Here is a 27,048-nt window from a genome sequence, read left to right as displayed (position 1 = left end):
ACAGATCTATTAAAAACACTTATCTTCTTGTTTACTCTGAGTGTTTCTGTTTGTTCCATTAAATTAAACTTTGTTGCATTAGTGTTACAAGTATTTAGATCGTTTGCTTGAGGGAAAAGTATCAATACAGTGATTGTAAAATAGTTAATTACCACTAATGTAGAAGTACACGAGTATGAAAGCTAAAGTCCTGGTTTGGTCCCTCTGACTGATATATTATTATATATGGCATCAATGGATAAATAATAGTGAAGCATCAGTGTGTCAGCAGCAGGTTAGAACCACTTTACATCCAGTTTTATATTCAGGGACAGCAGATAAATCTGAGGGCGAATGAGAGGGAGAAGAACAGTTTGGGGACTTTCTCTAATCTTTGATTTTTTGGTGAGATATTGGACTTTTTGAACATTACAATTAAATCATGTCAGAAGTCTAGAGAGAAAAATCCAAATGTACACTGCTTTTCGTAAGAAGCCCAAAAGGCTGGCGACCACTGGTTTAATCTATAACAACGTGTTATATTACTTAGTTGCTTTTACTTCAAAAAGTGTGAAATATCATATTTCTAAAAGTAACTAAAGCTGTCAGAGAAATATAGTGGAATAAAAAAGTGTAATAATCCCCTTTTAAAATGCATTGGAGTGGACGTATAAAGCAGCATCAAGTGGAAATATTCACATAAAGTATGCCAAAGTTGTACTTAAATACAGTACTTGCATAAATGCGCTTAGTTTCTCTCCAACACTGGCTTGTTGAATGCAGTTCAAAACATTCTATATGCTACTTATCGGTATGGTGCACCAGAACTGAGGACACTAATCATTTTGATCCTCTGTGCTCATCACTTAGTGGATTACCTTACACACAAAAAAATCATACCTCCCAAACACTTCCTACCTACACCTAATGTGTTTTGTGAAAATTGGCTCTCTGTATTCAGTTCCTCTCTGTGTCGGGGGAGTTGATCTTTTTTTTATATTTCCTGGGTAAATCTCACTGAGATGAATAAAATGCTTGTTTTGCATAATTGTACATTATGCATGCGGTATGCTCCATATATTTTAGGTTCACTGTACAAAATACACAAGTAATTATTGTTACGTTATGATCGAATATGTAATTAATACAAATGTATCGTGTAGTGCAATTTCTCCAGTTAATTATATGAATTCATCATATCTGAATTAAAATAAAATGACTTCTTGGCTTCTGCTATAACCTGCGTCAAATACAAGAAACCTCTACAATTTATAGACATCAGCACGTTGCTGAAATTGCTGTGAATAGCGCCTGAACCACCGGCAGATAACGACAAACGCTAATTTAAATAGCATTTAAATAACATTAAAAAGCTAGTGTGACTTTCATGTCATGTCCGGGTCCTGACCTCTGCTGGACCTGGTGTTTGCTGCATTCACGGAGATATCATTCGTTCCCAGTCTTTGGTCCTGTTCCTGCTGCAGCCTCTGGATCATCGTGTCCAGAGGACTGGGACCGTCCACCGCCTGCTCGCTCACCACTTGGTTCAGGCCTGACACAGACAGGAGTGGAGCAAAAGCGAGACAGAGACTTAAAAAGTGAAAGAGAAACAGAAAAAGGGGAAGTTTCTGGTGAAATCAGATAAGCTTTAAACCAACCAGTCGTACAGTCATAAGGAATACCACTGCTGTCTTGTCATGTCTGTGTTGCATTCAGTTATAAATACCCATAACAAGTATAATAGGCAATAGGTTTTCCCCAAAAATCCTGGCTAGAAATTCAGATACCGCATATTTCCTCTTTCCCCCGTTTGCCTCCTTCACCTTTCTCCATTCTGCCCTACTAATGCATTTCATTAACCACTGATTGTTTCTGTTTATATCCCTCCCAAGGTTTTAAAACAGCCTTATTAATTCAGACCTTAATTGCCAATCCTCGAGTCGTTTCAATCAAAGCTTTAAATTAAGCACATTTGAGGACAGATAACATTATCGTCAGGCTATGAGAGCGGTATGATCAGCTTGATAAAAGCGCCTTTGATTAGCTGACAGATGAGCTGTGATGAGACACAAGACGACAGCATCACCTCCAGGCAAAGATCTGATCTGAAGAGTACAAGCAGACAAGGGCAGCGCAGAACTACGACTGAGCTTTTGCCCTCAGGCTGTAAAGAAAACATATTCTCTGATTTCAGCCTCTGTACCTGAAGAAGTGACCCCCATCTGAGGAATCAGTTGCTCATCCCGGCAGCCCTCCCTGCCGGGCACCAGTCGCTGGTATCGAGGTGGGTGAGGGTTCCCGTCCACGTCCACCAGGAAGGGAGGCGGCATTAGGTGCGGAGCCTGCTGAGTCTGCTCATCCAGAACGTAATTGTTGGCATCGCGGATAAGTGGCCGGTAGTCGGTGTGGAAGAACATCTGGTCCGCTATCTGAAGCAGGTGTAAAGTTAACAGGTAGAGGGCAATTGTTGTTACTAATAACATTCAATTAGCCGTTGGGTATGTGTATAAATATCTAACACGAGCCTGTTACCTTGTCGTACTTGCTGCTTGAGCCGAAGCCAAAGATGAGCAGGTGACCATGGGAATCGGTGGCCGCAAAGTGCTGCCCATCTGGACTACATTTGCAGTCAAACAATGCTCCATGCCCTTGGCCCTCAATCTATCCACAGAGAGGCAGAGAAATAGGTGCACACTGTAAATCATGGTGCTACACTATCGGGGGAAATTCCAGGGAGCTGTACCGGTTGTATGACATGGACACAATCAGCTCTAAAATGTCTAGATCCACACGCCAGCCGGACGGCAAACAAAGAATCTTCCAAAAAAGAAATAAAAAACAGAAATCGGTTATCGCACAACAGCAGTCGGTTTATCAGAAATGGCAGGCCAGCGTCGCCCCGACAGAGTGCCACCTTGAGAAACTGAAACTTCATCAGCAGAAAATTGAAGAGACAAAACCCCCTAACTGTTGTGACCGTCAGCCAGCTGTTGCTTCTGGTTTGATCAGGGACTATTCCCTCACTCTCACAATAGCTCCATTCAATCCCAAGATGAGAAATGTCTTTATAGTTTTTTGCCTCTTCATTAAAAAAAAAAAAAGACTCTGCATCTGCCAACGCACCAAACTTAAGTAGCGCACAGCTTATCCTGGATGAACCTGAAGCTCTGTTTCACTCATCTTCTGCTTAGGTTTGTTTTTGCCCAGCTGGATGACAGACAGCTGCAGAAGTTGTTAACATGCAACGTAAATATCCAAATGATAACACAAAACCTCCTCAGACAATTTCATTAATCTCCTTGTTACAGGAGTAGTATTGATGAAAACGTGTTTACAGTGAGAATGAGCCGCGGTGTTGAAAAGGGTGTATTAGAGACATGATGCAGTAAGTAAACCATGCCACATGTTTAGACTGTACATAACGATGGACGTAATTATAGCTTTGCAGAAAGTAAGCCAAAGTATCGTGTTAATGAGTAGAGGTGGTGATGTCTTCTTTTAAAAGAAAAGTTGAATCAGGAGTCAGTAATTCCTCCTTCGCATTTCTATATTTTAAGATGTTATGCTGCCGTAAATCTGGACTAATGATAGCAACCATGGCTCATAGTCAGGCAGTGTATAAGTCATCGTAGTTACAGGAAGATGAGCTCACTGTACTACCATTAGTAACCTTTTGATAAAACTCACATTACTGAGTCAGTTCTCTGCCTTTATCAGTCATTTCTGCTAATTTAACACTTCATTTAAAGGTGCATTGTACGGCATTCAGAACCATGCGGATGTCGCTCGAGTATCTCAGATCAGAACATACAAATGCATCTGCCATCCCTTTATACTTCATTTAGGACTAGAAATTAAGGCCTGACCAATTTATCGGCTGGCCGATTCAATCGTCCGATTATAGCCCTTTTCAAAACACTCATCATCGGCCAGAGTTTTGCCGATTAATCGCCGATATATACTTAATTTCTCATAAGACAGTGAATGCTGTTAAGCATTTTTACAATTTGATTTTGTAAAAAGACAAATATTCTCCATGCAAAAGCATGTAAAACACTTCAGCAACACCACAAAAAGCTCCGTTTTTGCTGCTGCTTGTTGTAATCAAGTCAAACTTGGCTCACAGAGATGACGAACAGTTCAGATAGTTTACGACCGTACAGCGGTGAGATCTCGCACTCTGCTGCAAAGTCTGAAACCAAACCAGCGCATAGAGGCTCACTCTGACGGTTTGTCAGAGAACTACAGAAAACAACTTTTTAACTAACTTATTCAACTGACATTTTTATTAATTGATTCCCATCAACTTTAAAAACAGCTCAGTCTTTGAGAGTCCAGAACATCAGAGGGCTGCATCAATAAAGTTCTGCCTGTAACTTCACTCATTATGCTGCGTATACACAGCATACACACCTGTGGCCTAAAGCTAAAGATAAATACAACTGGTAGCTATATATTATATACTAGAAATACATGAGAAGCTGACAAGTGGTTGTCAACTCGAGTTCTGTTATCTTTGCTTGACCTGTCTCTCCACTCTGCTCCACTCCATGTGTGTCTGTTTCATCGTGAGTCCATGACACACAAAAGAGGAGACACAGCAGGTCAAACACATACAGATGCTCGCTTTGCCAGCCCATTCAAAAGTACAGAATGGCCTGGTTGCACCACACTATCACTCTGCTATAGGGGAAAAAATACTCTGTTTGTATTTCTGTGTACCAGTTGCAGTAATCATGGGAGAGGCGAAGCAGCTGGTGCAGCTCCAGTGTTACCTTTAAAATACTGACAGGTGGAACTGTTGTGGTGGCACATGATTAAAATAGCTAGTTAAAAAAATAAAAATCAAACTACCAGGGTGACCTTACAGCATCAACCAAATCCTCTGCTAAAGTTTAGCGCGATAAGTTGCTGCTCAAAGGTTTCTGTTGTTTCCTATAGCGAAGAAAATAAGACAGCAGAAGGGAATTAGCGAACCACCTGAAATTAGCGGCCAGTGGCAGGCTTTTAACTGTATTCTACATCCGCTGAGTCAAACGAGAGCGGAACAGACGTAGCAAAGCAAAAAGGAAGCAGAGGAGTAGACTCTTAAGACAAAGCTGAAACTAAAAGAGAGCACAAATATGAGGCACACAACATTAAAACAATACTTTGCTTTTAAATTCTTTGCTTGTTTGTGGCACCAGCTGACTTTTCCAAGGCAATGTGATGGGTCACTTTCAACAGTTTCAAAGGGAGGGACTCACATGCTTTAACACATATGTGCTGCTGGATCAGCTACCAACAGAGAAGCTCAGATAACAACACACACAGGGTTAAATTCATTCTCTGCTAAGGAGGACACCATTACTCCACTATACTTTCACATAACAAATAATTGTTTGCTGCCATATCGCTGCTCACATTTTCCAATGCAGAACCTTGAGTCCTTCGCAACTCTCCTGTAATCATCGCTTTTGTTTTGGTGTCCACAGCCGCTACAATTCCTCAGAAGTCTCACAGTTAATTCAGCTGAAATTCGGGCCTTCTCGCACACACACTTTGTGTTGTTAAACAACACCCTCCGCTGTCTACAATCAACACCGAGATTTGGCCGAACCACCAGCTCGCTTTGGTGACTCACATGTTCTGAGACTGTGATTAATGCTGTCCTTGGTTGCCATAGCGACAAATGCAGGAAATACAACAACGATTAACGCACGAGATGAATGCAGGGCGGCATGTGCGCTTCATTCTGATTTTCTTACTCCACGTTTAGCTCACGTACACATACGTATGAGCACAACGAAGGCATTAAACGACAGACAAAATGCAGGATTAGATGCGAGAAAAGTGAGGAAGCAGAGAGAGAAAGCGAAAGTAAAAGAGGGAGGGGAGCAACGATGGGTGAAAGGGAAAGAAGGTCAGACACTGGAAGAGGGATTGTGTCGTGGGAAAGCAGCAAACAGTGAAGAAATATTTGTTAGCAAAATCACACAGCTCTGCAGCCCAGAGAAAATACACTCTGAAATAATCTATATATCTTTTTGCAGATTCACTAAGTAGACGTGACATCCGTGTGACACGAGAAATATCACGTCTTCAGTGAAAATGACACCAAAGAGAATACAGTGAGTGAAAGGAAGTGATCCGCAAAGATAAGCAGACGATGAGAAACAGTCTCACCATGTTGAAATAGGAGCGGATCTTGACTCCTCTGGCCAAGTCCCACACGATACAATTCCCATCATGCCCCGCCGAGAAAAGGATTCTTGGATCAAAGGGATGTGGCTCCAGAACAAACACCTCATCCTCATGACCCTGTCAACGAAAGATGTGAAAATGTAGATTACAGCTGAGATTAAGAAATAAGGGAAGAGGACAGATTTAAAAAGCAGCAACTTTACATGTTTTAGACTATGAACAGTTATGTATATTTTGTGCCACTTGCATTACTCTCTCTGGAGACATGTTTAAAGAAATCTCAAGCAGCAGCACAAATTCATATTAATCTTTAGGAAAATGTCTACATTTGATTTTTATTTTAATTCTGGATTTATAAGCTTCCAGGTAGCTATCAAATATTCTATCTATCTGTCTATTATTTAGAGCTGCAACTAATGCTTATTGTCACTGTCAGATAATCTGTTTTCTAATTTTCTCAAATATAAGATCAATTGTTTAGTCAATAAAATACCAGGAAATAGTCAGTCGGTGTTTCCTAGAGCCCAAACTGATGTCTTCCGATGTCTTGTTTTGTCAACAACTCAAAGATATTTAGCTTTCTGTCACAGAAGAGGAAAGAAACTAGAAAACTGTCCCATTTATGAAGCCGGAAACAGATTATTTAGTTTAAAACTGATGATAAAAAATAGTTGCCAATCAACTTCATAGTTGACAAATAATCAGTTACTTGATTAAACGTTGCAGCAGCTCTACCGTCATCAGGAAGACTCTGACACTAGGCCCTAGATTACCATCTGACAATAATCTACAGCCACGCTAGCACAACAAGCTAAGACACTCACATTGACAATGCAAGTAAATATAATCAGACATATGTTTACACAATGAGGTGTTTGCTCCAAAACCAAAATGCTGAACCTTTTGTCATGTTGTCTAGACTTTATCTTCTGAGGATCATGAATGTCTGGATAATCTAATGCATTTAATGTATCTATAATCGTCAGTCTGGATCAAAGTAGTGGTCAATGATCAGAGCAAATGAAAATCAGGGGTTGCATTAACTGAAGATTTTCCACCACGACTGAATATTTTTAACACCGGTAAAAAAAAAAAAAAAATCTGAAGGTTGACCGTCATTTTGACAAATAGAGCACTCAGCGAGATTGACCATAATTGGCACGCAACACTAAGTAACGCATGCTCGCGGTGTCAACATCAAACGTTTCACTGCAGAGTCGTAGCGGGGTGCAGCAGGAGTGCATGCTGCAGGATATCCTCCCAGTGAAGTGAGTGCTTGCAGGGTCGGGAAATCCCACGTTCAAGAAAGTCTTGCTGTCTTCTGATCACGTCCCTGGGAGAAAATGCTGCCCGACTTCAAAACTGGGGCTGAAGTGGTGCCGGTGATAGCAGCGGTTTGTGAATATTTCGGCCGTCATCGTTTAATTCTGGAAACTTGCACTGTTTTATATTTGTGTGTATTAGGCTGCAGTGTTTCAGTGCTTTCTGTGTCACTGCAGAAATTTAAAAAATAAAATCTTTCATCTGCTTGACATGAAAAGTCGATGTCTGTTCAGCTCTTCATGGCCTTAGAAATGTACAATCTGTGAGATTGTTCTGCGTATTTATCAATGTGAACGAGTAGTTTTTGGAAATGACAAGCTGGTAAACATGCCTCATCATCATTCATTTAAAGCACCAACGCAGGCATCAGTTAAACCCCTAAAAGCTCATCTCTGTTTATTATAGTGACATATTTAGTTTTTCCACGAAAGGGATTGTTTGTCTGAAAATGGCTTGGATGCCTTTAGATACGTGTAGTCCCTGTCTCTTTTTCTGCCACTCGCTGCAGCTTGAGCACACCAGCTCACCTGCGACTCAAACTACTCTAAAATTGGAATAATTCAGATATACATGTTGGAACCAGAAACCAATTCTAACGAGGAATAATGACACAGAGAGCTCCTCGCTGTGAGGCGACAGGATTGTTTCCTTATGTTTGTTGCATATGAAGAACTGGAAGTGTTTTTGAGAGTGTAGTTTCAAGCTCTAAATGCTTAAGCCGTGACTCAGGCGCCTTACTTTGTTATAATATGTCTTCTAGCGTATAAAAAACACCATATGGGCATTTTAACAACCCAAAAAGATTGATTTTCACCAGAAGGGGTTTATAAAAATTAAAACGGCAGGTAATAAACAAGATTATGATGGAATTTTTACAACCCTGTCCATCAAAACGCAGGAGAACAAGAAAGTCTAGCGCAGCCTCCGGTAGAAATACAAGTTGCATGATCCTTAATATACCGTTACTGCAAAATGAATGGCCACTTTGCTTTTAAAAACACGAGTTCACCTCCGTGTTTGGGTGTTTTAGTCGCTACGTACCATCAGGACGTGGACCAGATTTCCGGTGATGGAGTTCCACACCTTCAGCGTCAGATTGTTGGCCGCTGTGATCACCGTGCTGTCATGGCGATCCCACGCTACCATGGTAACCTTCAGCTTGGTCACCTTGTCTTCCAGCGGAGGAGGGTTATACTTCCTGAGGGGAGGACATTAATGTCATTTAGACAGACTACAGCGCCTGCACTTATTACTTTGCACACATAAATACAAATACAAGAACAACACATTTAAATATTATGCAACACGACAACAATCGAAAAGCATCCTATTTCTGCTGGAAGGGACAAACTGATGACCCGTTTATTCCTGTTGAGGAGTTTATTCTGGATTACCCTCTGTCCTCTTTTACACCATTAATGAGCAGCTAGACCTCATCTCTCAACAGCTTGAGATAATTATTCAGAATCCCAGCTGTTACTGTTCACATATGTAAACTGTGAAAGTAGCACATTCAAAACATTCCAACACTTCAGACTTTCTGTACTGTCCAGACTACTGGAGAGGCCTTGTTAGGTTAGAAGGTCTACTAATGACAGTAGTATAATATCAGTGTTGTCATATTCTGAAGATTTAATACCAACACATCTTCCATATTTCAGTATGAATGAAGATTTTTGTATTTAATCTGTTTGTTTGTAGTGATTCTAACTGCTACACAGGGCTTGTTGTGTTTATTAAGACAGTAAAGACACAAACAGCCTGCCAGTATTAACTCTATTCACTCCCCGTCTGTGATGTCCACAGTAAATCTATACTGTATCTGGGAGCAGCCGAGTAATCAATCACTATGTCACATTTCATGCCACAGGTGTGAAAGTGTTCTTTTTTGTTTTTTCTCTAACTTAATTATTTATGTGCTGTACATTATGCAGTAGGTCACTAAATAAATGAATGCAGATGCAAGAGCAAGATGCAAAAAAAAAGGCTTTTTGCTTCTGGCACAAACTGCATTAAGTCTCCTTTAGCTGTTCCGAAACAAATATTTGTGCTTTTAAACATTGAACCATTTCTGTCACGTACTACAGGTCGAGGACTTTTGTGCACATGATTGATTTTTTTAGAACTGAAACTGACATCATAACCTCCCAGGATCATTGCAGCTCGCGGGTCTGAGCTCTAAGCACAACGGCGCTGATGGAAAGGCCAGGCTTTGACAGCCACACAGACACACACAGACACACACATACCCTGGTAATTTGGTCTGCATGTCCAGCAGAATGCTCCTCCAGCCCTGAGGCTGCAGCTGCCAGATTCGAGCTGTACCATCCCTGCTGCCGCTCACGAACCTACAACACAGATTCGTGAACACAGATTTGTGCGACTTAAAATATAGCACTTAGTTCAGATTTCATTAGTACGACGGTTCCTTCCATCTCCACATATGAACACACACAAATTACGTGTCTCCACCTCTGCCGCCTCTGCTCCCTGCATAGACAGTCTACCTTCCTCACTGCTTAGATTACAGCCACCCAGGGGAATTACAGCTGAGCTTGTTTTTCTGCAAACTCCATCGAGGCACACACAGTTTAACACTCACAGCGAACGGTATGTGCAAGCATAGGCGAGCGTCTGTGTGTGTATGAGAGATTGCGTATTAAGAAAATGTATTAGACAGTAAGTAAAGGCAGTGTTTCTGCTGACACAATCAAGTCACATTACAGCACCCTGAGGCTCCATAAAAACAAACAGTGGTGCCCATACAAAAATTAACGACACCAGCTCTGTAGCTCAGACACATATATATATAATCACAACATGTGCAAGCTTACCTGTCACTGCAATGTGAGAATTGGATGCTGTCAACTTTGTCCTAGGTAGGAAGACATGGGAGAAAAGTCAGCACAAGCTATTTTTACTCTGCCTGCCCAATTATGACAATTTTAAATCATGTCGTTAGCAAAAAAATCATAACTCAAGGACAGCTTGTTTGCTTTTCTAGAGCTTTTTTAGTCGCATTTGCTCAAGTCGAGGTAAATGAGGACAACTTTCACCATTTACACCAATCAGCCACAACATTCTAACTGCTGACAAGTAAAGGAAATATTCCTCATGAGATTACAATGCGATTTTCTGCTGGGGTTACGGCCTGGTGCTTAGACATGTACCACCCAACTAAACATTGTTGCAGACCAAGCACACACCCCCCAATGCAACAGCACTCCCACAAGGCAGTGGTCTCTTTCAACATGACAGTGGACCTTGCCACTCAACAAAAACGGCCTGAGGAACTCGACAAAGAGCCCAAGGTGTTGGTCCAGCCTCCAAACTCCCCAGTCAAGCATTCACGGGATACGCCAGAACAAGTTCTATCCACAAAGGCCTCAACCCACAAAACCCAGCAGATCCACTGGCAAAGTCCCAGCGCCAGACACCATGGGACACCACCAGAGGTCCTGGCTCCACGGCACAACAATTCACGTCTGTTTTATCAGCACCAGAGGGGCCTACACAATATCAAGCAGATCGTTTAAATGTTGTGGCTGATCAGTGTAAACGTTCTTTAAAACACTTTTGAGCAAAAACCATGATGTATGGTTAAAAAAGAAGAAAGTAAATGGACACCAGGTTGTTTCCTCTTTGGTTAAACTACTGCTTTCAGGACCAAGGAGGAACTTCAACGGTAAAAATATGTAATTTATTACTCGCCAGACAGCTCATACACTTGCTAATCATTAAGCCAAAAATAACTGCACTTGTGCAGTTGTAAATCATCGTAGTGTATTTATTTCATTTTTGTACAAAAAAAGTCTCCACGTGGACTCACTGTATGGGACTCAAGTTCAGAAATCTTCTCTGGTTGGCCCGATCCAAAGTAGTACACCCTGATGATATGGTCCGTGCTTCCTGTGGCGAGGAACATACCACCTGGACACACAGTTAAAGATTTAGAATACTGCTCATGAATCTGTTGCGTACATGGATTTAATATTCTTTAAAAAAATCTCTAGTATTTATTGTGCCTTGGGCAAAGCTTATACACTCTGCACTTGAATTTATCATGAATATACTGTGTGTTAATATACACACACATTCGTCTTGCATTTTTAATTGTACACTTAGCAAACTTTCAACCTGTTTGTCAAATGTTCAAGGTCAATAACAAGTCAAAACAGAAACACCCTCTGAACATCTGAAGTACACTCATTCCACATTTACTGACAAGCAGCAGGCATGCTTGAGTGTGTCTGTCTGCAGCGCTGGCTCTTCAGTTAATCTGGGCTAATTGTGCACATTTTTTGACATTCTGGTCTCGGAGCACGCGTGAAAATCAAAGCAGCACTTGTGTTCACCTGCGCTGAAGGAGGAGCAGATCATCTGGACGCCAGGTCTGGAGCGCTCTGTGAATTTACTGGGCCTCTGACTGGACACGAGCACAAAAAAAAGAGAAAAAGATATTTAAAAAGAAGCACGCTGAACTATGAGTCTGCATGCTTTTAGTGGAACAGTTGGTCATGTTGGATTCCTGATCACTTGTACCAAACTATTTTTGAATTAGATATCTTCAGCACACACACACAACAGTAGTCGTGACATAAAGCCAGCAATCCAAAATCCCTGTGGAATTAGTCATCTGCGTATGGTAAAGCTGCATATCCAGCACACTAATAGTGTAGTATGATTTTCACCAGTTAATTAACACGCAAACACAAACACGGGAAAAATAATGACATTCTGGCAACGTGCTCGATGCAAAAAGTGTGAAAACCACTTGTGCACGGTGCATCTGTATTTCTTACCCAAACTTGAGCGTCCGTGCATCCCACTGCCAGAAGCAGATGGTGCCATCAGCTCCGGTGGAGGACAGGTAGCGCTTGGAGCCACAACAGAGAGGAGAAAACTGCAAACACAACCAATTAGAGGTTACAGCTGAGTGTAATGGGCGATCAGATGACACTACAGCAAAAAAATAAGGGAGAATTAACCCATATGATCTTATAAAATTTCCATACGTGAGCTTGAAATACACGAGTGGACATAGAAACAAAGCTTTAAAAGTAATTTTAAACAGGCAATACAGAGGCTAAAAAACACTGTGGGTGAGCAAAGTAAGACAGGATAAATCATCTTATTCCATAAAAAGATCAAACCATAATTAACTGATCCAACAAAAAGTACTGCCTGTTAATATAGCTTATTGCTTTGTGCCCTAGATATCCACTGTTGTCCAGAAACAATTCAAAACTCACAAGTGAGCCACACTGTTGATCTGGATGATACGTTTCTTTATGGCGATGAAGTGCGCTGTGCTTATATTGTCAATAAATTTCACTTTAAACCTACCCACTGCTATACACACAACAGACCATAATGTAAACTTCTGACGAGCCGAAGCAGTTAGTCCGCCTATCACATGACCCTTGCTGCATGTCCTCGTAGTTTAATCGTAGCAACTGGACTTGCTTGAGTTCCTTGAAGACGTTTCACCTCTCATCCAAGAGGCTTCATCAGTTCTGACTGACTAGTTGGGAGTTCCACATACTTATATCCTTAAGGAGCCATTCACACTTAAGTTTCAGTTTCAGCTGGGGGTTTGTTGCTCATTAGAAAGCTTATGAGAAACTCAAGCGAGTCCAGTGGTTACGATTTAACTACGAGAATAACCATGACCTGGATGACTGAGAATCTTCACAGACATCTTGCTGCATGTCATTTCCTTCATGTTTTCACTGTCACAGCCAAATAAAAGCATAAATGCTCCCCACAAAAAGTCCAGCCACAGAACATAAAATTGGAATTTTATCACATGTTGGATATCAAACAAGCGCGTCGTCTATTGCTCCTACTTTAGTGGTTTCTTTTTGACCTCATCTACTGAAAGTTAGAGTATGCAGGGCGGCAGAAACAGGAACAGTGAGGTAGATTTTGAAAGCGGACATCCATCTATCCATTATCTATACACCGCTTAATCCTCACTAGGGTCATGGGGGGCTGGAGTCTATCCCAGCTGACTCAGGGTGAAGGCAGGGGACACCCTGGACAGGTCACCAGTCTATCACAGGGCTACACTTAGAGACAGACAACCAAGCACACTCACATTCACACCTCCGGACAATTTAGAATCACCAATTAACCTCAACATGTTTTTGGACTGTGTGGGAGGAAGCCGGAGAACCCACAGAGAAGCCACGCTGCACGGGGAGAACATGGAAACTTCACGCAGAAAGATCCCGGCTGTCCTCACCGGGAGGCAAACCGGCGACCCTCTTGCTGCGAGGCAACAGTGCTAACCACCGAGCCACCTTGCAGACAACCAAAAAAAATTCCTTTCGATCCCTTCATGGCCCAAGCCATTTCTCAAAAAAGACACACTGTCTGAGCACAAACAGAGGAGAAATATATGAGAGAAGCGCGGTGCATTAAAAGCACACTGTGTCTAAAAACCACAGAACGTCCCATTCAAAGCCACAACAGGCTCATGTAAGACAAATATCAAATGACACTTGCTAACAGCGAGGCTACAATGCAGACAGGTGGCAAACATATACACAGATAAACACACACTAATGAAATTGCAGGAGCATGGAGACCACAAAGAGCAGTGAAAGACACACAAACACAGTGTCGGTTGGATGTCAGGTTCAGGTGAAAATGTAAAAAGTGGCTGCCATTCTTGTGCTATCTACTCACTAGCTTTAACAATGTGTCTGCCTTGCTTTGCAGAAGGCTCCAGTAATGTGCAATGAGTGCATGGGCAGAGTGTGTGCAGGTTGGCAGGCAGTTAGACAATCCAATCAGAGTGCGCAAAAAAAATGCTCCTTCCACACTAGTTTTAACATGTAAACCCTACAGTGGATTGCAGCTTTAGCTTGTCCTAACATAGCTATTGGTAGCTTCCCAATTCTACAACCACAGTGACACAGAACACAAGATAAAAATCAACCAGCACGCAAACAACACCAAAAAAAATACTAGCTAGGCTGCAATTTCACAAGAGTTTCTGTGCTCTTGGTACAAAGTTTCTACAACAGTTACAGACAGGTAGACACAGCAAATAGTGTTAGCGGGCTTTTAAATCATCTTTTCGGAGCAATCAACTACACGCACACACAAACCACACACCCCTGCAATCCTCTTACCTGAAGTGAGGTGATGGAGGCTGCGTGTCCCTCGAGCACAGCCAAAGGGGCGCAGGTTTGCAAGCACCACACTCTGATGGTCTTGTCACAGGAGCCGGCAGCGATCATGGTGTTCTCGTAGCTGACGGCCATGTCTGAAATCTCAGCAGCATGGCCGCGCAGAGTCGCCAGCAGACGCCCGTCATCTGTTCCCCAGATCTTCACGAGGCAGTCATCTGAGCCCTGGGAAAGGAAGAAAGAAAGCACCGCCAACATGACTATCAGACATGAGTGACGACTAGTATTAGAGATACTTTGAGAAGCGTCTGCTTCTGGGCATCTCCTCTAGTATGACAAATTAAACATGTCAAGTTCAAAAGGACTTTTAAAATATATCTGGGCACACTTCAGCTCGAGACTGTCAGCAGACTGACAAACTTGGAAGACAAACAGAAGAAGGGAATGAGAGTCTTTAGATGCAAAAAATAGATTTGTGATTAACTTGCGCTGGGACAAAAAGGGACAATGATCATTTCAGGGTGCTAAATGGTCAATGTGTTTACATGCATGCTAATAAATTATTACCATTAATGGGGAAAATCATGCACGTGACATGTAAACACATCCAGCAGGGTATCTTATTGGGATAAAACAACAGTGAGCATTGCCCACACATAACAGATAGCTGTTGCAGTGTGAGTATATTTTAGTCAGATTGTGTTTAATACAGTATGTGCACCTGCAAGGACCCAAAGGTGCCACAAAGATCAGCTCAGTTGAATTGAAAAAACACCTAAGTACAGTAATTACTGACCAATCTCTGCTCATCGATTGGAAAAACTGTACATTTAAATGACTGGTAAGCAAATCGTGTAATTTTAGGTTGATGGGGAATTCATGAAAATGTTTTCTCGAGCTATTGCCTTCATTTGGTTATTCCCAATGATGAGGTGCGGCGCGCAGGTAAACACTTTACCACAAACAACGGGGGAAAATAAACCCACTGACTAACTACCCAGACAGTGCTGAACAAAGATTTTTCACACCGCTGTGAAAAAGGCTGGCCTGCACTCTGTATGCTCTCCACTCCAGCAGAAATAAAGTAGAAGTGCACCGAAGAAAATAGAGTAATCTCAGACTGTGGAGGGAAAAACAACTGTATTGGCTGAGGCTTCCCTAAGATGTCAGAAGATGTCTCATTTTGACAAAAACGGTTTTATAGAAAAGAAAAAAAAAAAAGCAATATTAGACGGGAGGCGTTCTCAGTAGCATATAGAAATGAAAGCAAAGAAAAGAGCACAAAGGAATGCATCCAAAGAGCTAAAGGACAGTTATTAAATGATATTGCAGTAAGTGAAGCCTGGAAGAAATTTGCTAGCCTGGAGGCAGCTTCTTAAACATTCTTTAAATGCACTACCAAGGCCTCCATCAAGACATGAAATCCGCCTTCGGGGACTCGCCTGAGAATTCCTGGCTGTGATCCAAATTGTTTGGGGTTAAAGTGTTTGTGATTCGACATGAAGACAAATCCATCTGTGCCTTGATTAAGATCTCAGCGTAATCTTTAAAACCAACAGGTAACATCATCAAAATGCAAAAACACAGAGTGACACGATCGAGGACTTGAGAATTATATTTTTAAAAAACTGACTGGGGATGTCAGGGTTTTGTAAATTTAACAAATGCATGCATTTAAATCAGACACGCAGAGATGAATCTGTTAGCTGTCCACCACTGAATTAATTGGCAACTATTTCAATGATCTGTTTGAGTCATTTTTAAGGGAAAAAAACGTCAAAATTCAATGCTTCTTAAATATTTTTCTGTTTTTTTCCCTCCTCTCGGACAGTCAACTAAATATCTTTTAGACTCTGAGAAACACTGATCAACATATTTTATCATTTTCTGACATTTTATAAACAGAACAACTAGTTGATTAGTAGAGAAAATAATCAACATATTAAAACGACGAGAAAAATAGCCCTAATTCAAATAATAATTTCTGACAAACTGCAGGTCAGATGGTACTCATGGTGTCTGATCACAACGCTCTTCATATGTGCAAAGCATTTTAGAAGACAAGCCATAACCATCTGAGTAATTAATCAATTTCAAATTAAAATCATCATTTAAAACAATGCAATTAATAAATTGCCAAAAAACTCCTGACAACTTATGTTCATCTGACATAAGCCCAGTCTCATTATTCGACAGCCACACCTCGCTCATCTTGCAGAAACTGTCAAATTCATGTCCTCCTCCTCCTTGTGTGATGCTTCTTCATGTGTTAACGCTCCACCATGTTTTAAATCTAAAACACAGCAAACACTGACCTGAAGCTCGACTTAAAAAGAAAAACATCTAACAAATTCACAATCAGAGGTTTCCCCAAATCGTTCAGTCCCACATTTTGTAAGGGAAAGTAAAATCCCTGCTCCTGTGAATGGCCACTTAATCCACTGTGAGTACAACAGAGTCTGACTGGAGCTGTCAGTCTGTATGGCCTGATCAAAACCAGTTCATGAGTGATTCAGAAGGAGACAAATTACAAGTGTGGAAAAGATGGACAGGAAACTGAAGCGCTGCCTCATTGAGAGCTGCTCAGGGTCTGAAACAGCCAAAGACTTGACACAAAGTTTCCTTACTATTATAGATGTTAACTACTGTCAGAGGCACAAACAATCCATACCAACTAAGTCTTAATTTGTCTTCTCCAATGGCCACGATAATGAGCTCTGGGCCATTTTCTAAAGCTATATTACACAAATCAATAGCAATCCATTGTTAAACCAAACACACATGCGCGCACCCATTGAACACAACGATCAGAGTGAATATTTAGCCAACGCAAAAATAATCAATCAATCTGCCCGCAACTGCAGCAAAGCCCGAGTCAAAAGAAGACAGAAGAGATCCAAAAATAAGGAAATATATAAATAAAAATGATCTTGCGATGAAAGGAGACAGCGAGAGAACAAAATGAGCAGAGAGAGAGAGAAGAAAAAAAAGGAGGGAGAAAGTGAGGGAGACCAAGAATGAATTTTAATTCTGGCACTTAGCCAGCGCCTCAGAGGAAACATTTTCTCCAGTTATGATGAGAAATAGCGAGAAGAGGGGAGGGAGAGAAGAGAGGAACAAAGGCGGGGCAGCACAGGATGAGGAAGGGGGAGAGGAAAAAAGAGAGAGAGATAACAGGAAAAAAAAAAAAAAAGAGAGAGAGAGAGACAGTCAATCTAACCCCCCTCCCTCCCTCTCAGCAGCCAGCCATTTTTAGAGATTTAAGAAGTGAAAGCTGAAAATGGTGTATAGCAGCAGGCAGTGTTTGACTCGAGGATCCAAACAGACGGATGGCAACATTAAATCAACATTGTCTCAGCGCTGGTTCAATATTTAACACGTTACCAAATGCTGTACCTTCATCACAACCACGTGGGGGGAAAGAAAAGCAGTGAACGCAGCACGTGTAGACAATCCAGAAGGGCAGAGGTCAAATTCCTTCCTTTCAGAACCAAGGGAATCCCTCGTTTACCTTCTTTAAAACATCATTATTACCACAGAGTTGTGTGAATTTTCTCCCCTGCAGGCTGTAGCCGTGAGTCACTGAGTACAAGCATCCCACCGCAGTAAGGTAAACAGTAATTACCTCCTACCAGAACTGTTCCAACATGGAATACAGATGCTTGGTAAGCAAAAGACACCTTGTAGCAATCAAACGCATGCACGGCGTACAAGAGGTGACTCTAAATAAACTGCTATCGAGCGACGGCGGACTAAATAGGCTCCTGAAACTGCGCAGAGAGGCGGCCGAGGTCAACGTCGCGCCGCACGTGCGCGAGCTGCAGCCTCTTACCGTGAAGATGCGTCGCCCCGTCCGGTCGAAGGTCACGCAGTACACGGACGACAGGTGTCCCAGGATCCTCTTGTGCATCTTCATGTGCTGGTACACGGCCGTGGGAACCAGCTGCCGGAGGCGGTAGGAGCCGTTCAGTCGACGGCCGTAGCTCGTCTCCACTGGGTGTCAAAAAAATTAGAATAAATCGCAGAGAAAGCCTAAACGCATCAAGGAAACATCTTAAAGAAATTAGAAACGTGTGTGCAACAATACACTCTGATTCTGAGGCTTCACTGTCAGATACTATTGCTCTGGCAAACAAAGACACAATACAGTGTAGTGTGCAAGATCTGACTCACAGATTGGATATAAAAGGCACAAACAAAGATTTTAAAAAAAATACATTTTCTTTTGCAAAACTCAAGCGTCTTCTTTACCAATATTCGGTGGGCTCCCGTAGATAATAGGCGGCTCCGGTGGTCGTCCACAATGTAGCGCGGCCAGCGCCGAACCCTTCCACACAACATGCTTGCAGCCTGAAAGAAAACAACACAATGCAAGTCTGAGTTTGAATCTGAATGCGTGCTCCTCTGTTAGAAAATCTCCGAGATACAGACTGACACAACACTGGAGGTAAGCGACTTCAAGTTCTTACATCCCAATTCGATAAACATGTGAAGAAGTTCAACCGTAATTGTTCCAGATTAATCAGGCACTACAGACCCACTCAGGCAGCCCAGTCATTTACGCACTCTGTGATTTTCTGTCATTTTTCTTATTGTATGACAGCTCGGGCTCAAGCATCACAATCAACATTCAGACACCTTACATCCTTATGCAATCAGGCTCTGACAGTAACGGACAAAAAGCTTGTCCGGTGGCATCACCGTCTCATCCTGAAAAGGTACAATTTACATAGCTATGACAGATTTTTTTTTTTTTTTGTCCAATCAGTCTTTAAATGCATCAACAGTTTAGCGCCAAAGCCTGTTTGTACACATCTCCATAGACAAGACAGTAACAGAACAAGCCCTCCATAAAGGGTTGTCCGCTCTGGAACACATTACTGACTGAAACCTGAATGTAAAATCTTTCACAACCAAGATTTAGGCCTGGCAAAAGGAGTCATTTTTAGCTTTCTTTTCCCCCCTTATACTATAAATATTTCATTGTACTCTTGTGTCTGTAGAGTACTGTGGTTTTATGAGAATGAAACATGAGTATTTTAATCATACTGTGTAGAGAGCTGCTTTAAGCTCAAGCACATCATGCTCTCTAAGTTAAACGGCATCAACCCTGTCAAAGCAAATAAATTCAAACGCATAAACACACATCATTCAGGTACATTTCTTCATGCATGGATCTGTACGCATCTATTTGCAGAAGCTCCTGAGCTATTGCATTTACACACGTTCGGTCAGTCTACACATGCATGCGGTGTGACGTAACAGCTGCCTGAGTGGGTGTGTTTGCATGTGTGCAGAGTAAAGCAGCTCGTGCGCACGTGTGCCATACGTCCACTCACTCTTGCTGGTGCGGAGGAGATTCTGCCTGCCGGCCCCCAGCAGGCTGGTGAGTCCAGGCACGCTGGCTGGGACCTCCCCCTCCAGCAGCGGGCAAACTCTGGAGCAGACCTGCAGCAGGTGGTCTGGAGTGATGTGCCTGTAGAGCTTCACCTGGACGCAGGAATACACTTAGTTAGGTATGGAGTCGGGCAAATTATAAAGAGTGAGGTGGTACAGTTTAAAAAGAAACGTGTTCAAGTCAAACTCCTACTAGCTCTACTGTTTTTATGCTGCTCAGTCTGCAGGAGAAAAGAATATTTCCCTTTAAAGATAAAGATTATCACACTAAATTTGAAAATGTTAAAAGAGATGAGACACTTCTGGAGGTAAAAACATTTTCCTAAAATAGCATGGAATTTACAAGCAACTATGACCTGGGGGAAATAAAGGGTTTGTTTTCTGCCTCCAGTCCCTTTAGTTTTAAGCTCATAAGCCAACACAAGAAAAAAAAATATTATTAGCAAAATTAAAAGAACCAAAAAACACAAGAACACTACCACAAATGCCCGTTGGTTTATTAAGCGCTTGCTGAGAATTTATATGTCCCTTTTAATACTTCTAATAATTGTATTTCCATAGAAGTAAACGGAGCAAGACTAATAAACACAAGTTGTCATGAATGCATCCAGTCAAACTGCAAGCATTTCAAACACACAACAAGCATTCTGTCTCTACATTCTGACAAAAAAAATATGAATTAAAATTAATATTCACGTCACTTAATGAAGATGCAATCTGCAGTAAAATGAGATGCATATTTGGATTATTTCAGTGACTACAGCAGCAGCAGCAGCAGCAGCAGAGAACGAGGGGGGGGCGTGGCATGCAACATAAGCATGAAGCAGAATGAAACGCACACTGCTATAAACACAGAGCGCCTCTCATTCCTCTGACACATGGGGACACTCCTGCATGGCCTACTTCTGAAGAAACGCGCACGCATGAATGACTGGAAGAGCATGCGATCCGCCACAGGATGAAAGAAAAAGACCAAAAAAAAAATGCAGCATGCAGCAGGGTGTTTGTTTCAGGAAGCAGCATTGTTTGAAATGTATTAATTTCCATCAGACATGCGGTAATCAGCTTTGTTTCAGACACATCCGATTTAAATATCTGAACGGGGGGTCAAATCAGCCTGAAATTAAACAATTATTTCCCTCACACACACACACACACACACACACGTTTTGTCCATTCCTTTATCTGACACACTAATACTTATTCTCTGTCTCTGTCACACACACACACACAATTAATGACCCCTTAATTGCTTTCAACATCCTCGCCGGTTCAGAGACGTGATCGGTGTTTCTAAGCACACATCAGCTCCTCTCAGGTACGACGACGCACACAATAACTGAGTGATGTGCAATAACAATTTGCTCCATTTTGCTCACACACACACCGCTCCGGCCACCACAAAGCACATGGTCCTTCACACCACTGCGAGTTACCCTCTGTCTTCATATCACCTTGCTCAAAATAAAACCCCTAAACATCTTTCACCGAAAATATGGCAGCCTCCAATAAGGATTTGTGCTAATTAAAACGCACCCTTGTGTTGAAATTTCAAAATTATTAATTATTAATTTGGTTTAAATGCATTTATTGTCATAATGATGACAGGATTTTTTTAAATTTTCATTCCATATTTTAATAGTGCATTGTGCTCCTGATCAGTCAATGCAAAATGAAAATAATCACACATCTAATTAATCCGGCGTAATTAATTAGCCCACAATTAATATTGTTAATTATTACAATATCATTTGATTCCTCATTGTTGCCCAACCCCCTTCAGCGAGCAAGCACCAGACATCCACTGACAAAACACATCCAAACGAGATCCGTCTGCTTTCCTACAACTCCCCTCTTCTTTTCTTTTTTTTTTTTTCCTTCCTCCATTTGGTCTAATAATTAAAACCCCTCCGCAGTATTTTTTTTTTTTTTTTTAATACGGGAAATTATGCACAATAGACAGGAGGCAGTCTGAACGGCTGGGGATGGGAGGAGGAGGAGGAACGGAGAGCCCAGTGAGCCAAGCAGGAAGAGCGAAAAAAAAAACACACACACAGGCAGGCAGGCAGAAAGACGCTGTCAATAATTTCTTAAACGTATGGATTTACATGCTGCCCAAGCTGCACTTCATGCGTCTTGGGTGTTCATCCGTCTGTGTTTTGGATACGAGGAGGGGGAATGCGCACAGGTTTTTCCGGATTGAATAGGCCATAGGTCATTATTTTTCTATTAATTTTAAAATTAAACTCATAAAATAGCCAGCAAAATAATATTAAAAAAAACGAAAACGCACACTTCCAGCAATCTGGCTAAGAAATAAAAAAAAATGTACGCGATGATGGATTCTCTCCACGCCCCCATGCGTAAAAAAAAAAAAAAAAAACGTCGCTTCCAGGCAAGCCCCCCTGTTTGTTTACATGACAATTAGCGCTCCAATTAATAGATTAAAAGATATCAACTCTACATTACCTTCACATCTCTTCCATCCGAGCTTGCGCCACACTTTCTAAATAAAACTGCTCTCCAAAAAAAAAAAAAAGCCCCAAAACAAAAAAAAAATGGGAGCCATAAAGCTTTACTGAACATACTGTTTATATTCTTCCCAAAAAAAAAAAAAAAAAGTCCTGTTTTCTAACTCTTGCCCCCTGTGTGTTTTCAACCCATGCACACAAATTATGGTTTCTTTGCAGGACAAGAGCGCCTCCATCTCTCTCTGGCTTGTGGCGCAGGGAGTCCCTCCTCCGGATCCTGGCGCTCCTACACCACAACACTCATGACGTATCAACATTTCACACACATTTTTTCCCAACAACTATTACAACCTTTCGGACATGCATGGCACCAAAGCTCGGCACGGCACTGGCGCACAAGGAGGTTGGGACCCGAGTCCCTTTCGGTGCTTTGCAAAGAGAGAGGGGGTGGGAAAAAAAAAAATCTGCAACCTAGTCGCCCTGCAAAGTGCTTCTTTTTTTTTTTTTCCTCCACCACCTGATTTAAAAATTGCGGGAAATTCAATTTTTATTTTGCTCTCTAAAAACTTTTTCCTCAGTTATAGAGCTCCCTTACCAAATTTTCGTACGTCCCGGGGTGTTCCTGCCCCGTCCAGTCCAGCCTTTTGGGCAGCAGCTGAGATGGAAAAATAGTGTCGACTGTGATCATCCGGTGCATAAATGCGCACAGTGATGTTTTAAAAGGCTAAATGATAAAACAAGAGTAAAAGCAACATGACAAAGTACAGTGCGGAGAGAAGCATCTCTCTCGTACTGCTGACTGCTTACCTCCTTCTCCTCCACCTCCCTTATCAGGGTCTGAAAACGGCATAAAAATACAAAAATTACACCTCGTGACAATCTCGGACATGTTATAAATTCACCTAAAATGCATAAACACCAACCTCGGCTGCTTTCTGACACGGTCCAGCTTCTAGAAATCGGGCTATTAGGAAGTACAGTTCTGGTATGGTTGGAGGGGGAGAAGAGGACGGGAGCTGCGTTAGAAGAGGGCACCGAGGAAATTGGTGGGGGGGATATTACAACAACCATGACACATTTTCCGAACCCTTTTTACTCACCAGAAGTCAACTGCGCGATGTGTGTACTGTCTGAAGCCATTTTGGTTGTTGTTTGCCAGGGCAGCGCCAGAGCCTGTGTGCTGGGTCTAGGTGGCTGCCCTGTAGCTGTCACTGTTTATCCACCAGGAAGAGGCTGCCTCCATTCAGCTCCGCTCGCACTGAGTCCCGGCCCCCGCGTCCGAGTAGTCCTCCGCCCCGGCGACAACTAGCGCCGCGCCCGTGCGACCGTTACCCCGCCAAACGCCGTCCCCGCCGCCGGTAAAACACGAGCCGCTGCGGTGGGAACGCACTCACCGGGAGTCGCGGTGAATTTTAATCGCGGTCGTTTCCCCGTCGAGCCGCGTTTCTTCAAATCCCCCTCCCCCTCAAAAAGGAAAAAAAAAAAAAAAAACTGCGGAGGAATACAGGCGGCGCGCCACCGCTGAGGGGAGGTAGAAATGGCAGCCTGCTAAAGGAGAGGACACATTGCTGCAGAATGGCTGTAACTCCGTAGCTACCTCATATTTATCACATTTTATCACTCACAATTTTAAATTGTGTAGTTTAAAATTTGCTTCGGGTTCACGCAACGTAGCTCGTCTATATTTCTAGCTGCGGATGTAGAATATAGCTCCCCGCGTTTGCGAGGGATTTACAGCCCGACCATTACAGCTAGCTTCTTATTTTTTTCCTCAAAAACAACGCGGCTAGCTTGCTAGCTAGCTAGCTTAGAGGGTTTTTAAATTCTCGTCGCTTTTTAGCTCGTCGTTACCGTGTCGTTATTGTGCAACAAGATGTCTAACTTAACACACCCACTCTCTCTGGTGGGGAAGTCGTCCATTTCTCTCTTCCAAATACTGCCAGGCAGTAAAATGGGGGAAGGGTTTTGGAAGAAGAAGGGGGGAATGCAGCTTAATGAATGAAAAACCCTCCGTGAGTTACAGCAATTGAAACGGCAATGATGCAAGATCGAGCACCAAGGAAAGGTTGTAAAGGGAAATACATGACAGCACACTTTGTCTGTGGTCACCACACAGCTGTGAATAAAAAAGGCTGCAACACTCAGGGGTTGTTTTTTTTTTTTTTTTAGGCTGTAAATTCATGTTATCCTGTAATTTTTATAGGGGTTGTATATTATAGTTTAATTAACAAGCAGTTAACCAACTGAAAAACAGCCCCCCAGCCTTCTTCCTGACCCCATAAGGTATTTACCCTTTTATTTAAACTTTATTTGTATAGGGCAAGTGCAGCTCACAGTGCTTTACACTAAAAACGAGGCTAAAAATAAGAGTAATAAAATACTAGACAATAAAATGCAAGAGTCCATATAAGGAGTAATAAATAGGGATTTTACTAGGAAAATGACTGACTAAACATAGGCCTAAACAGATCAAGTTTAATAGATTTTTTTGATGCTATCTACTGAATCAGATGTTCTGACGTCTGGAAATTTATTCCAGAGGTTGAGGGCCGATGACACAACACAGCATCTCCACACGTCTGGGTTCAACATTTAAGAGACCAGAGTCGGAGGATGTCAGGATTTATGGGGAGCATGCCTAACCAACATATCAGATAAACAGTCAGGAGACTTAAGAACTAAAAGCTAAATCCTAAAAAGAAGAAAGAGCCAATACAGAGGCTTTAATCTGGAGGAATGTGCTCTCTACTTTTAGTGTTGGTGAGAGGACGTTATGCTGCATTCGAGTTTGTTAGAAGATGTCTTTAGAGGGCTAGAAAGCAGCTCCACAAGTCTGCAGGAGATAAAAGCATGAATAAGTTACCAAGCACTAAATATTTTTTCATTTTTCTTCAACCCAACCTACCTCCTAAGTGCGGCTAATACTGAGTTTTGTTACGATACACCACGTTATGACATTTACACACGACTGAAAAGGTGTATCTTCAATTTTTTTCTACACATTTACTATTTTTTTCTTTTCACCTCAGTATAAACTACGGCTGAAAAATCACACATACCAAAAATCACAGAAGCTGCAATTATTTAATAAAGGTTAAACTGCCACAACATGTAATTACAAACGAAGCATCGTGGCGCTACAGAGACGCTCCGGACCACAAATTATATTCTCAGAACATAAGGACACATAGTGTTTGATCCAGACTGAAGTAGAAATCATGTCATCATTTTTTATTTTTTCATTGGGTGGGAAACAAAATGTATCATTTCCACTCAAATCAGGACTAACAAAGCAATCATAATATCTGTCACAACCGCTGTAATGTGACTTTTTTTTTGCATGTCATTCAGTCTCAAACTTGTGAATGTGTTTATTAGGATTTACTCCAACACTTCATCGTTGTATATGATATTGATCGCAGCACTTAATGTTTCTGATTTAACTGCATTATTTCAGAAATCAGAAACAATACCATTGACACCTCTCTTTGGTTCATATATCTAATTTAAATCCCTGGCAGAGGCTTAATTAAACAGATAAGCAATATGCTAATGACATATACCATCAAAAATAATATACATCAGTTGACTTTAATTCAGTTTTTTCAGGCACACCTGGGACATTTATTACACACTCAGTGTTTTGCTCAGTGAAGCAGAATAATTCAGGTTATTTGCAAAAAATAAGAGTAAAACGAACAAGGTGGGACTAATCAAATGAATAAGTAATACACAACTTAAAGCCATATTACGTCTGAAGTGGCATTTGTTATGCAAAGAGGACAGACTTGTTTTTCCTGCTCAGCGCTGCGTGTGAACATCATTTTTGTCATTTACATTACACTCTTGAGCCTTTCTGGATTAATATCGGCAATGTGAACCACAAATAGTACAGATACGATCACAGATAAACAGACATTAAACAGAGCGTGTGATCGTCACCAGTGGCTACACCACCTACTGGTTTACCATGTTAAATATGTTACACATGACTCTGAGAAGTCATGTTTTAGTTTATGAGGGCTGACGCTCCACTGAGAGGGATGTACGGCATTTATGCCAAATGCAGTTGTCAAATAAGGCTGAATTAGACGCTCACTTCTTTGGACGTGGGCGTTGGCTGAGCAGAAGTGAAGCTGATCGGGAAGCACCTTTAATTACAAAAATGAAACTAAAACCAGGTCTTGTAATAATAAAGTCATCATTGAAGCTAGTAGTGCAAAGTAAATAAGTAGAAATTTGAGATACTTGTACTGGAGTTTTTCCATTTTATACTACGTTCACTCCACTATGTTTTAATTTTTATTAGCACTACCGTTCTATGGTTCTTATTTAAATTTAACTTTGATTCTTTGCACTATTAGTTATTTTTGTTTTTAGTCACTTTATTGTATATTTATTGTGTACTCTATTTATTGTTGTTTTGTTGCACCAGAAGAAATTCCTCGTATTGTGTGAACTACACCTGGCAATAAATTTGATTCTGATTCTGATTTAACCCTTACATACTGTTCCTATTTTATGCCTTCACACTATGATTTGGGTCGATTTTGACA

The 27,048-nt window shown here is 41.6% G+C and overlaps 1 protein-coding gene across 1 annotated transcript in view; it reads right to left on the bottom strand.

The window, feature by feature from the left end:
* Window positions 1-23,956, bottom strand: part of phip (PHIP subunit of CUL4-Ring ligase complex) — a 43,594-nt gene extending 19,638 nt beyond the window's left edge. The window contains exons 1-18 of the mRNA XM_008279626.1: window positions 23,593-23,956; window positions 23,416-23,474; window positions 23,300-23,329; window positions 23,088-23,147; window positions 19,964-20,114; window positions 18,876-18,974; window positions 18,457-18,617; window positions 14,628-14,849; window positions 12,288-12,388; window positions 11,841-11,911; window positions 11,315-11,415; window positions 10,320-10,360; window positions 9,735-9,833; window positions 8,527-8,683; window positions 6,145-6,279; window positions 2,512-2,640; window positions 2,183-2,408; window positions 1,388-1,531 (exon numbers count right to left, since the gene is read on the bottom strand). Of these exons, the coding sequence (XP_008277848.1) occupies window positions 1,388-1,531; window positions 2,183-2,408; window positions 2,512-2,640; window positions 6,145-6,279; window positions 8,527-8,683; window positions 9,735-9,833; window positions 10,320-10,360; window positions 11,315-11,415; window positions 11,841-11,911; window positions 12,288-12,388; window positions 14,628-14,849; window positions 18,457-18,617; window positions 18,876-18,974; window positions 19,964-20,114; window positions 23,088-23,147; window positions 23,300-23,329; window positions 23,416-23,474; window positions 23,593-23,632 (2,026 nt within the window). The 5' untranslated portion in view covers window positions 23,633-23,956. The remainder of the gene's footprint in view (window positions 1-1,387; window positions 1,532-2,182; window positions 2,409-2,511; window positions 2,641-6,144; window positions 6,280-8,526; window positions 8,684-9,734; window positions 9,834-10,319; window positions 10,361-11,314; window positions 11,416-11,840; window positions 11,912-12,287; window positions 12,389-14,627; window positions 14,850-18,456; window positions 18,618-18,875; window positions 18,975-19,963; window positions 20,115-23,087; window positions 23,148-23,299; window positions 23,330-23,415; window positions 23,475-23,592) is intronic.
* Window positions 23,957-27,048: the final 3,092 nt, after the last annotated feature.

This window comes from Stegastes partitus, unplaced genomic scaffold (genome assembly GCF_000690725.1).
Source record: "Stegastes partitus isolate 25-593 unplaced genomic scaffold, Stegastes_partitus-1.0.2 Scaffold166, whole genome shotgun sequence".
NCBI classification, from domain to species: Eukaryota; Metazoa; Chordata; class Actinopteri; family Pomacentridae; genus Stegastes; species Stegastes partitus.
This window is presented reverse-complemented; position numbering and strand designations above follow the sequence as displayed.